The sequence below is a fragment of the Melozone crissalis genome, unplaced genomic scaffold, assembly GCF_028551555.1.
Source record: "Melozone crissalis strain CALT ecotype California unplaced genomic scaffold, PUWL_Pcris_2 ptg000016l_1, whole genome shotgun sequence".
NCBI lineage: Eukaryota > Metazoa > Chordata > Aves > Passeriformes > Passerellidae > Melozone > Melozone crissalis.
This window is the reverse complement of record NW_026535794.1, coordinates 54,698,013-54,711,601: the sequence shown is the minus strand read 5'-3', so window position 1 is coordinate 54,711,601 and position 13,589 is coordinate 54,698,013. Positions and strand designations below refer to the sequence as shown.

At 39.7% G+C, this 13,589-nt stretch overlaps 1 protein-coding gene across 2 annotated transcripts in view; it reads left to right on the top strand.

Moving 5' to 3' along the window:
• Nucleotides 1-13,589, top strand: part of POU6F2 (POU class 6 homeobox 2) — a 309,033-nt gene that overhangs the window by 210,919 nt on the left and 84,525 nt on the right. For both annotated transcript variants that reach the window (XM_054274174.1, XM_054274175.1), the window contains exon 5: nt 4,608-4,918. In XM_054274174.1, the coding sequence (XP_054130149.1) occupies nt 4,608-4,918 (311 nt within the window). The remainder of the gene's footprint in view (nt 1-4,607; nt 4,919-13,589) is intronic.

Sequence of the window (13,589 nt, the reverse complement as noted above, 5' to 3'; positions counted from 1 at the left end):
TGGCTAACCTACCCCTCATTACCCAGGGGGGAGAGAATGTAAATGCAGGCTTGCATTAGATTGTTCACTGTGTGTATTCAATCTTTAGAAATCTGTTTCAAAGAAAGGAAAGGCATAAACCTCATTAGAAGAGAAACAACAGGGTGGAAAAAAAAGCGAGCCATGTCAGTTCAAACGCAAGTCCAGATGCTAAAGTTAGTTACACTTTTCAGTTTAAGGCAATGCAAATCCATTCTCCATTACAGGGGAAGTGGAAAAAGGCATTAAGCCCTTGAAATGGCAGGAGTCAAGTTCTGTGCTCAGTCAAATAGGAAGAGGTTTAATGTATGATTTTCTTCTTTTTAGTCCATTGTACATTGTATCAAGGCACTGAAGAACAACTATGCAATTACATGAATAGGAGGAGAGAAGCTAGAGTGGCACGACTGTTTGTAAGCTAAAATTGTTTCTTATTCCTCCTACCCCTCCTTCCTCTTTACACAGAAACAAACATGCAGAAAACATTAACAAAATAAATCAGAATTTATATGAAGGTTATCCACAAGAGCAGATTCTAGATATAATTTGAATCTCTGAATATTAATTTGATCTTCTGCCAAGTGCTGTAGAGGTCTTAAGAATCTGAGTTTATATTGTGAGGAAAGGTGAAAAAGGACTCCTAATTTTAAATTGTTTTCATTATATAAACATTTGTGAGCACGTTCCTTGCTTTTTGGAGAATCATGATTAAACTTTAAAATATATGTTTTAACTGAAAATAAAACCAGGAATATTCCTCTACGTATGTCACAATATGTTAGCCAGCGGAGACAATTGCCATTATTTTCCATTAATCAGGCTTGGGAAATGAAGACAGAGCCTCTTCAGTTTGCCCACTACAACAAAGCTTCACTCATCCCCCTGTCATGGATCAGACTGCTTCTTTCAGCATGGTTGCCTCAGAGGTGAATTTTCCCCATTGTAACACTCTATTTGGCAGAAGGGCATTTTCATTTCATTTTAGTTTCCTGTGTAGGTAACCAGCAGAGGAATAGAATATGAAATGACACATTTTGTGTGAATATTGTAAATGCATGGCAACACTATGCCTGAGGTATCCCCAAAGAAAGTCAAGGAGGAGTACATACCTTAGGTCGTAACTTTGTCCAATCCACAAAGTAGCCTGAGATCTGTGACAAGTATTGCAGTAGATGACCTAGGAGATCAGAAAGTTTGCTGTCACTGCCTCTTGAAAATTGATTTCCACCACTTAACTCCATGCCTCTTATTCTAATGCAAATGCTTTGATACCATAGTAAGTGTAATCTGCTTAAAGTAGGATCATAAACTGTGGGGTGATCTCATGGAAAGTCTGCCACAACATCACAGCAAGCAAGAAGTTTGTTGAACCGTAGGTTTTGAAACCCCATGCACCCATTGTTTCTTCATAGATATCAGTTATATTTACCATCATCTTGGATACCTGGTGTGTATCCAACACACATTTTTTTTAGGGAGAGTTGAAATGTCACACAGCTTTTGTGGATTTTCCTCACAGTTTTTTATTGCTTGCATACATTTTTAGTTGTGTGTCTCTTTTAAAGTGATGTACTTTATGTTGAACTTTTTAACCGTGAAAAGAACTTTCTGCAATTCTTTGCAAGCCTTTTTAATTCATGAATGCAATTGTGAAAGTAGCACTTTTCACTAAAATATGTCAAAGTTTTACCCAGCTGTTAGCCAGTAAGTCATAAAAAAGATTCCTGTGAGGTAGGCAGTGCATGTTATCTTTTATACATGCAGACATAGCACTGTTGTACCACCTGAAATTCCATCAGGCTCCAAGCTCTGCAGAAAGTGACAAATGCTAGACAGGTATACTATTTATAATGGATGAGCTATGCAAGCCAGCTCTGGGAGTTGGATTGGATTTGATTGCAAACAATAATATGACACAACCCCTGCTGTGGATAGTACACACATTGTGAGAGGCAGTGCAGTCTGGCAGCATGAACACCAGACACAGGCATGATCCAGAGCCCTAAATCCAGCTTCATGGTACACCTACTGTGTGGCTTCAGAACACCTTTTCTGATCTAACAGTCCTTCTTCCAATTCCTTGTTTGGAAGGACTGTTCCAAGCGTGCTAAATGATCATACCTCTCTAAGCCACTTCAATGCAATTTATAGCTCAGCTTGATGATGGGCTTCAGAGAGGCTTTTTAAGGGAATGACATGAAAACACAAGTCATTTGAATAATTTTGTGTTTGAATAATTTTGTGGAGTTGCTGACAATAAACTTGGAAACTTTTCCATGAAGTAATTAATCAGATTATCCTTCAGGGAATATCTTCTACCCCAGCAAGAATGTTTTCATTTCCAGTACAAAAGTGAATGGTAGAATATTGATCTTCCTGCTTTCACCAATATTCAAGTATTGACCAGTACTGAAAGTAAAGATTTTCTAGTCCAAGATGAGAAGTCTGTGTCTCCTCCTGTCCAATTGTGCATGCATAATATAAAACAGTCCGTCATTTCTGAGCCATGTGGATTAGAATTTATGCTTCTGTGGGATGTCATTTAATTCATTTCTGTGTTGGAGTCTGTGGATGCAGTAAGGGTCAGTTTGAAGTCTTGGTTCTGGTTATCGGTGGTTCATCCAGTCTGCTAAGATATCATAGGTGAAGGAATGGCCTGCACAATAGAAAGAGCTGGTCTAGATTACTTTTTTCCTTGTGGGAATGGTAAGGGTCTTTCTGCCTCTACAGATAGAATTGGTGAATGGTTTTCCTTGCCATCTGAGATGATTCATGCTATGAATTGTTAATTAATCTATGCAGTTGCTTTCTTATATGCACACCTTCTTTGTTCTCACATGCCTTGGATTACATTTCCACTCACTACCCTGTTGGATTTGGGGCATTTAGGTACAAATTCTCATTGGGAAATTGATGGGAGTATTCCCTTACTTCTCCAGGGTGATTTCTTTTGCATGAGATACCATGCATGTTTTTAATCTGATGGTCACTCTGCTTTATGTTGAAACACAAAACTTCTGTGAATAATTTTCTTGATAGAAATATATTGGTATTATCATTCCTCCTCTGTATTATTAGGATTCTTTGTTGAAGTCACATACACATGGCTATAATTCTTGTTAAAGCATATTTCTAGTTTGATTCCTGCATCTGATGAAAAAATTTAGAGCAGCTATGAGTATGGGAATGCAGAGCCAACAGCTCTTCCTATCTAGTCTTATACTTTTCCTTCTTACAGCTTTTTCTGGTTTACCCTTTCTGCCTCATCCTTCTCCATTGTCTTTTCTTTTTTCTTTTTCTTGTTCCAGTTTATGGCTCACTGATTTCATAAGTTGGACCAAGACCTCAGGTTCAGCCTCAGGGCATGGACATCTAGAAAGCTGAAATAGGGATGTCGGCATGAAAAGAAAGTGGAGATGACGTGGCTTAATCTGCCAGTCCACAAATAACTTGGTCAACAGAGTTTCTGGCTGTGAAATATGAGTCCCATTTTAAAAATAAGAAATTTAATTCATTCCCAATTTACTTTTGCTTCTCTGGATAGAAATTAGAATACAAGGTGGTGCTGGCAAAGCAATATACAGAGAGAAAAATATCATAATGACCTTGCAAGTTGTTTCTCTTGGGATCTTATAGCTAACTAATTCTACCCTTAAAATGTTGATTAACGTCTCTGTGTCTGAAGACCGAGGTGATTTATTCAGAGCATAATCCCAGAAAGCATCAGTCTTCTGTGATGCTCTTGCTACAGCTTAAAGCTGTTCTTCCTTAGTGACATCCCTATGACACACTTCCTGTCTTCCTGAATTTAATGAATGTCCTAGTCAGTTTGAAAGTGTCTCTGGGAAATAAAGTTTGCCCTTTGTGCTAGCAGGTTGATGTGAGCCACGGACTTCCAAACATCATGTTTGAAGCACATGCTAGCAAAACACAACAGATCTTAAATATCTGGAGTAAGTGAGCAGGGCAAGTTACAAGAAGGAATTTATGGCTTTTAAATGTGAATTATAAGAAACAGTTCTTATTTCAGAGACACACACATTTTATTAGGTATTTTTTGCTCCCTAGGCATGCACAAGAAATTTTGCTGCTGAATGTTTTATTTCCTGATACCTATTGCATAATAACCTGTCAAAGTTCTTTGCAAAGTATCCTTTATTTTATGACTATGGCTTTCTACTCCTTTACATAACAGCACTGGTTCATGTTATGAGTTCTTGCTATACTTACAAATAGAGTGACAATCTGTTCCTCTCTTCTATAGGCAGACAATATTTCCATTGACTTCACTGATAAGCTTATCTGAGCCTCTCTTGGTCAGCTCTGAGCCCCATCCTGTGGGCAGATCTCTGGCCCTTTCAAAGGTTTGCTTTCATTGCCCCCAGGGAAGTCTGGCTCTTCATCACAGAATTACACCGGCAGAACCACAGGCTATTATTGATGGGAATAATTTCTTCCCACACCCTGAAGTCTAGGGCCAGCTGTCCTCTAAGAAGGGTAACAGAACCAGAATTTTATCCAGAATACTTCTAAAGCAGTAGGTATTTACTGAAACTTGTATAACTCCCTTCCGTCTCTTCAATTCACAGCTACCTCATCCCTGAACTCCCAGCTTCAACAGCTTCAGCATCTTCAGCAGCTCCAGCATCAACAGCAGCAGCAGCAGCAGCAGCAAAGCCAGCAGCAGCAGCAAGCTCAGCAGGCACAGACTCCACAGCCAGCCCAGCAGAGCCAGCAATCACAGCCACAGCCATCAGCACCACCTCAGCAGAACCAAACACAGCCCCAGAGCCAGAGCCAGCCTCCTCCAGCCTCACAGTCCTCCAGCTCCCCTCAGAAACCCAGCCAGTCACCAGGGCATGGCCTTCCATCTCCTCTTACTTCACCAAATCCATTGCAGGTAGGATACCACATACAAATCCCTAAAGGTCTTAAAACAGCATGTGCATTATCTCTCACTGCAAAGGGAAATGAAGCAAAGGCTACACCTTCTGACCACACAGGCTGAGAAATTTCACTTTGTATTACTCAATCCTTATGGGCATTCAGCTTAAACAGCTGACATGCCTGATGAACCAGAAAAACATATCTAATGATGGTTCTAGGATGTTGCTTCCTGAAGAGTAAATGTCTTTTGCTTTTAAAGTCCCCTGTCAAAAAAACCATAGAAAACTTTTTAATTTTTTTCCACAGATTCATCATGTGGCATTCACAAAAGACATTTGCCCAGGAGTCACCCTTTAGGATAGCTTAAGAGAGTAACAATATTAGCAGTTCATTAGGAGATGATCCTGAGTGTCAGCTTCTGCTGATGGACATGTGCAAGGGGTGGATGTGTTACCTGTCCTCTTGAAATCACAGTCCTAATTTTTATCCTGCTAATAATCAAATACTTCTGTTAAGGTTCTTAGTATAGGTTCCAAAGTTAAGAATGCCAGTTAATGCCATTAATTCATTCTCACTCCAATGACATGGTTATTTTTTAACAGACCAGCAGCTACCATATCCATACTGATGCTAAGCTGGGCCCATCTTAGAAGTTCTGGGCAGAAACAGGAGAGCTCTGGTCCAGTGGTCCTATTTTCTTAGAGCTGGGTGTTCTTGCACCACATGTGTCATGCTACATTCACACTGTGCAAGAACAGCTTTGACTGTACCCATAAGTAGTGTGATTCTGAGCACCAGGGTAGTCTGTGAAGTGAGTGAAGTCTTATTCACCAGGCAGTGAAACTGCACTTAGAAACCAGATAAGTCTCTATCAACTTTAGTCTTTAAATTTTGAGAAACCACTTAAAATATTTTATCCACACTGATGGATTTGCATCCATTTCCTGCAGAAATAAAATTACATTAGCTTAATAATTAAGCAATCCTTTTTTAGATAATTAAGGGAAGTGGTTTACCAGAAGCTTTTCTTGCATGTGGCCAGTTAAACCTGCATTAATCTGAGCTTCAACTAAATTGCATCAAATCTGATTTTTTAAAATTGTTTAGATAATAGACTTAAAAGTCTGCAAGAGATGTGTCCTTGCTTGCTGAACTTTTTCTTGGAGTAGAGAATAATGCTTCTAAAGCTTCTTCTCTGTACTGTCTCAAGGACCATATATGCATCACTTAATGCCCCATCTATCATGTTAGTGAGTGCTTTGGGGCTTTTTTGTATGCAGATTATTGACATTCAGAGACACAGATATTTTCAGGGGAGCTTCTATTACATTTTATTGCCTTGGTACAGCTGTAATGTATGCACTCTAACTGTACACATGATATTTTGCTAAAACTGCCTGCTAAATATTGTGTTTCAAAAGTCATTAAGTTCTACAAACAAAGCAAATGCACACATAAATGAGAGTTGGAGTTGGGAAGAAGTTGGATTATCTCAGACAACATACCTCAAGAGAGTTATACTTCCTGAATCTGAGGTCTTAAGTCTTATATAGACTTTGGTGCCAATGGAAATCTCAGATGAAGGTTAGTATTTTCAGTCCCATCTGTGATCTTTCAGGTTCTTTCAACTGTTAGCTTCCCTGGGTCACCTCTCAATTTCAGAAGTACAATAAAAGCAAGTAGAAGATTTACTGTTAGATGCCAATGACAATACTTCCACATAGATACCTTGGCATATCTCTGTCTTTAGCATCCTCATGCTCACAACTACCTATCTGAGAGCAGTCTAGAAGTGGCAGATAACAGAAGTGAAAGAAGGGAACCAAGTACTCTGAGGTGGTTTTAGTTCAAATACTATCCCTTGAATGATTTAGGAATTGGGATTAAACTTAATGAAATACACCAGTGTGAGATCTGGCATTTCCCCTGGGGTGAGCTCAGCCAGTGCTGCCAAGCCAGTTGCATGTCTGGTTCACTTTCAGAACAGTAATGAAGAAATTAGAAGTCATTAGGTGTTAGTTCTGGCTCAGCATTAAAAACTTGCTAATAAATTGCTGGAAAAGTAGTTTTAATGGTCTTTCCTCTCTGATGCTCACCATTTAAATAGCCATGAACTCCCAAAATTTGTTTGCAGATACAAATACGTTGTGTACTGACAATCACAAGAGAAGCCAGGATTCAGCACACTACTTCAGCCCTCGCCCTAAGCCATGTGTGTAGGGTCGTTACTTTGGTCTTCTAGCCATCTCTACAGCATTTCTACAGCAAGTTCAATACAGCTTAAGCTTCCCTAGAAGTAATTAAAACTTGAAGCATGCTCTGTCATATTACCAGGCATTCTGAGACACTTTTATATGCAAACAAGTCACACTGAGAAATATTTCCAGAGGAACTGATGTTTTACTTTGTATATGGTTGTTTGCGTGCTTTTCTAAATCAGAGCAGTGGTGACATCTCCTCCATGAAATTTGTCTTTCTGTTCAAAGTCCTGCAGAGAAAGGCTGCCTTGCCTTTGTACATCCATCTTGAGGATTGGATCTGAAATTATTTTCTTTCATCATAGGCAGTTTAAAAAAAACCAAACAAATGGAGGGAGCACATATTTGGCAGCAGTTCCACATAATAACTGCTTAGAATGTGGATTTTTTAAATGTTCAGTGCTCCAACGTAAAAATCAACCTGAAACAAAAGTCAGAGGTAGTATGTCCTCTAGGGTAATGTTCTTTATGAACTAGAGTGAGATGGATTTTGTTTGAAGAATATTAAGGGAATAAAGAACAACTAAGTTAAAGTTTGACAGCTAAAATTTCATTTCTGAATTCTTGACTTTTTTCATGTGGGCTTTATCCTCTTACATTATTCAGGACCTGTCTGAAAGATATTAGTTTAAAAAAATGCAACCTCAAAAAATTGTCACGGAAAGTCAGTAATTCAGGAGGATGATTGTGTTTGTTTCAAAAAACTGAAGGATAACAGCAATTACATCTCAAAATGTACAGATGCTGTCATGTCCTTCAGAAGGTAAATTAAATGAAAGTGACTTGCATAGGTATACTTGGGTGAGGTACTTTGCTAGGTGATCAGAAATTAATAATACCAGTGCAGTGTATACCAGCTAAAAGTCTCAGAATTATTCTTGTCAGATTATTCTGTAATAATTTTATCATTATTCTTTAAAGGATTCAGTGGGCTGGACTATAGTTACAAAACTACTTTTCATGGGGTCTTTTAATGATTGTGTAGAAAGATGTAAAATCTCCCTTTAGGTTCCAGGATATTAATTTTTTGCTAACAAAAATGAAGATGCTCCAGATTTACACTGATAAAAGCCAAAGACTGCAGAACCAGGGTGATTGTTGATTTGCAAGAGACAACAACCAGAGAAGAATTTTTAAAAGCTGAGCTCTCTTTCAGGAAGTGGTGGGTTAGGCAGATGACATAAGACTTTCATACCTCCCTTCTAAAAATGGCGAAATTCCTCATAAAGATAATTACTGTCTACAGTAATTACATAATTTCATTGTGTCAATTGATTGAGACAAAGGAATCCAGAGGCAATAGACAACCTACCTCACATTGTAAGTTGAGGACTTCAAAACCTTTACTTCTGGGAAAATATACCTCTCCAAATATACTTATCCTGTGAATGTTTAGTGTTATTACATGAAAAACATATGGGTTCTTGAATGGTCAGCATGTTGCAACTTCAAAGGATAGATATCACTTTAAGACAGAACATCTTACAGAGTTTCCATGCAATTAAAATTTTGGAATCATAAGAACTTGATTATATGCAGTATAAAATCAGATGAGCTTAGTACTAAGTAGCTAATTATTCTGCTTGACTACCAGAATAAGGCACTTTCTACCAGCAAAATATATTTAGGTGGCCCCAAAAAAAAAAATTGTGAGCTTCTGGTACTGACTCCCACTGTATATTTTTGAGATATGGATAAGATGAATGTACACATAGCCAGACCTGCAAAGGGAGCGCTATACTATAGGAATAGATGAATTCTCAATGATTTCTACTGTTCTGTTTGTGTGTGAATAGGAACAGACAAACAGGAAATCCCCCAGAGATTTTCTTACTGTAAAATTATTCTGACCGTTTTCAGAACTCTTTCCTGAAGAGTCTCTTTTGTCACAGAAGTCTGCCTACAATAACTGCAGCTGATGGAAGATGATGAGTGAGAAAAAATAACAATAAAAATAAGGAAGAAGAGAAGTGAGGAGATGACAACAGCACAAAAATCTTCCAAGAAATAGCAAACTTTAGGATCCCAAAACCAGAACCTCCTTCAGATTAAATTTTCATACTAATCTTAAATAATGTATTTGGAAACTCAACACTTTTATAACAAAGGAACAAAGAAAAGCAGAAAGGCTGAAATACTCAGCTGCAAATGAGGGAGAATATATACACAGATGTCTTAGGCTCCAATAGTCACACAAAAAAAACTCCCCCTTCCCTTTCCACCTACCCTCATTCACTGGTTAGCTTCTCATTAAGGCAAAATCAGCTTTGAAGAAATCTCAATATTTTCTGAGACTTTGACATATATACACATCTTTAAGATCCAGAAGTCACAAACAAGTCTGTCAGCTTGATAAAGGCCAATTTTTCAAGGATTATGCTCATGGTCTGTCTTTATGACTGTGTTTGCAGCTAAGACTTGTTATATTTTTCTCAGATTTATTGGCTCCTGAGATTAGGAAAATTTGATTGAGATTATGACACCAGTAATCCCACTGAGTCTGGTGGGTTGCTTTGTTTTGCTAAAATTGTCTAACTTCCTCTGCATAAGATACTGTGCAATGTATGACTGATTGAATCTGTTCCCAAGTTGCTTAGTAATCAATTTGACAAAAAAGTATTTTATAAATGGTGAGTAAATTCAGTGCTTCACATCCATTGTCCAAAATCTCCTAATTTTTGGTATCAATAGGGAGTGAGATAACCTACATCACAAGGCAACAGGTGATATAGACAAGAAGACATTTATTTGAGAAGGTTCATGTCCATCACCTGATGAGAGTGAGCCAGTTGAAGTGCAGATCTTGGGTGGATCTCCAGGAGATACTGACAAGACCTAGGTCTCAGCTCTAAATTGATGGCATGGAAAGTCCCCTGCAGTCAGCTAAATCCAGTTAAGCTCGGTGATCTGTTGAAAATACTTTGCTTATTTCATCCGCTGTTCATTTCAAACTGAAAGATTTGAACACTTTGTTCTACTGAGAGTTTTGGCTTTCTGTGTAACCGTATAGCATTGTAAAGACTTTTGTGGGTTGATAAATGGGATTTCACGGGCAGAACATGCAAGTACTTGTGTAAAAATTTCCACTAGTGAGGAAGTCATGGTACTCAGGTACCACACACACACACACACACATGGTTATTATCCACTGCAAATGCTGTTGTGATTCAGGCACTCTCCTTTGGATTTGGTACTCTTCTTTTTGCCAGTGCACACAGACATTACTGTTAACTTGAGCTTTGCTTGACAGATTGTTGGGCTTGAGTTTCAGTGCCACCAGGGCCTCCTTTCTTCTTTTTCTCTTACCTCTTCTGGCACTTCCATGGCCACACGCATCCTTTCTGCGTCTTCCCCCAGCTGGGCTGCTCTGATATGACAACATGGCACTTTATCCTGGCTGGACACTCAGGAGCCTCTGCACTGTGCTCTACCCTGGTCCTAGTGCACAGTAAAGAGACATGCCAGCTGGTTTCCTGCTATAGCTAGATTGTTTGATGGCTTGTACTCATTCCAGATCTCTTTCTCCTCAACAGTCTTCCTTCTCCCAGTAGTTCAGTGCTTTTTGGGGTCTTTAAGGCATTGGGAGGTCCCCCTGTAAAGCTGTTTAATACTGCATTTAAACAGAGCAGAGATGTTTAAACAATCTCAAACAGACTTTATAAGCACATCTTCTCATTTCCTGAGGAAACCTTCTCTGAGATAGAGCACTGGCTGGCTGGTCCATCCAAATATACTCTGCAGCTGTTGCTATTTCAGAAGCACAAGGAGGACTGGTGTCTGACTCACATTCAAAGCCAAGGAAATTAATCTTTGAGCAAAACAACTGGCATTATTAGCACCCAAGGGGCAGATGCTGAGGCTAATAATGGAAACCATTTGATAGAGAATTCTCTGAAAGAGAGGAGAGTGGAGCTGTTTGCCCAGCAAACAACTTGCTCTGGCTTCTGAAATGGGAGCATTTAATAAACTCCCTAAAGCAACTGAAGTATTTAATACATGGGAAAATAAATAAATAACATCCTCCCAGAACAAATTTGGGAAAGGATACATATCCCATAAGGTCTTCTATTTACAAAGACTTTCTAGGTAGAGAGCAGGACCCTTGGGGATCTTAAGGACAGAAAAAGTTGACACAGCCTCTCAGATACTCTTATAAATCAAATTGATCTGTTTTGTTAGTATTGATTTCTCTTTATTTTTTCAGTCATATTTCCAAAAATTTTTAAAGAAAGTAGAGAATATTCTAAAGCATTACTTTATTTTCCCCTATTTTTCATACCCCCCCTTTCTTTGTATTTAAAAAAATGCAAGTCATCACAGGTTTCTAGTGTTGCAGGAAAGTAATTTTTCTACTTGGAAGCAAGTGGACTGAGTGAACACTGAGAACCTGGTGGGCTTGGGTCTTATTGAATCTGAGGAGTAATATTTTGTTAGTGGTTGTTATAGCCCTGATGTTATATTATTAAGGCTCATTGTGCAAAAAAGCACCTAAAAGAGCTTGCTCATCTCCTACATACTGCTAGGGAGAAAAAACCAGCCACACTACACTGTGTTTTAAATTTTAATATTAAGCCCTTTTTTGGCAGTATTATTGAGATCTATCAGAGTGTCCACTTCTGGGTGGTGGTTTTAACAGATGCAGGTGTTTAAGAAGAGTAATACTTTTTCCTTTTTATTGGTAGCCAGAATGTTTTGAGAGAGTAACTAAGCACAGGCCTGGAGATTATGAAATTTGTTTAAGTGTTAATGGGTTGATTGCTGAGTTACAGTCTGCCGTCTTTACTGGAAATTGATTGACTAGTGCTGCAGGTCTTCACACTTGACGCTCGGATTTGACTCGAAAATTCTGCCAAGTCTTTTACTCTGAAATTTATCTTAATTAGATCTGAAAGACCTGCCACAGCAGAATAGTCACACCGATTAAAATGAAAAACAGGAGAAATTACTGATCAAATTAATCATAATGTCGGGTTACAGCTGTAGGTCTGATGTAATTTGCCACTCCAGTGAGTTACATCGGCCCAGGCAGAGGAAAGAGAGCTGGTTTTACGCTGATCCGTAACACCAGGCAGCTTCAGGCAGCCCATCAGGATGCTTGTTCCTTTCATTCTCTTGGCTTATTCTGACCTTAGAGGTGCAACTAGAAACAATTTAGGCAAAAGAAAAAAATATCCTTTTTATCGAAGGGGTTAGACTGGAAACATGAGCTTTCCAATCCTTCATTTTTTTGCCCTTCTCCACCAACCTTCTACTTTTGTTTGAAGTAATTAACAATTATGTGAAAACTGGAAAACTAATAAGTCAGAGGTCACCACCTCAACCACAGTCAGAAAATGTGTCTTTCTAAGAAATCCTTGTGGGTTAGGACATGAGGAAATTAGGATCATTTAAACAAATGGGCATTTAGCACTACATGTCCTTCTGTCATGGTTTGACACTGGCCAAACTCCAGACACCCACGAAAGCCACTCATTCACCCTCCCCTGCCACAGATGGACAGAGGAGAGAAAAAAAGTTCAGCAAAGGGTTCATGAGATAAGGACTGGGAGGAAACACTGCATGGGCAAAGCAGGTTCAACTTAGAAGTACAAAGTGAATTTGTTACTAACAAAGTCAGAGATGGATAATGAAAAGTAAAATAAGCCCTTAAAAACACCTTTTTCCCCAGCCCCTTCCTCCTTCCCATCAACAGCACAGGGAGACAAGGTTGTGAGGGTTTTGGCCAGTTTGTCACCTGAAGTTTTGTTCTGCTGCTCAGGGAAAGGAGTAATTTCCCTGCTATGCCATGGGGTCTCTTCCCACAGGACACAGCTCTCCATTAACTTCTCCAATGTAGTTCCAATCTCGTGAGCAGCAGTCCTGCCAAAACTGCTGCAAGGTGAGTGCCTCCCTCAGGGAACAGTCCCCCCAAAACTGCTGCAGTATGGGTCACTCTTCCACGGGGTGCAGGCCTCCAAGGACAGGCTGCTCCAGCCTGGATGCAGGGCCCCCTCTCTCCACCAGGTCTCCCATTGGATCACAACCTCCTCCAGGGCATCTCCCCATTCCAGTATGAGCATGTCCCCCATGGGGTGCAGGTGGATCTCTACACCCCCTGTGGACCCCCATGGGCTGCAGGGCACGGCTGCTTCACCAGGGTCTTTACCACAGCCTGCAGAGGAATCTCGGCTCTGGTGCTTGGAGCACCTCCTGCCCCTCCTTCTCCACTGACCTTGGTGTCTCCATGTTGTTTCCCTACATGTCCTCACCTCCTTCTCTTCCCTGGCTAGAAAAATCTGCCCCCACTTTGTTTTGATTTTCTTTTTAAATGTTTTATCCCAGAGGCGTTACCATCATCTGTCATTGGCCCAGCCTTGGCTAGCAGCATGTCAATCCTCAGAGCCACCAGGGATTGGCTCTGCTGGACGTGGTGGAAGCTTCCAGTAC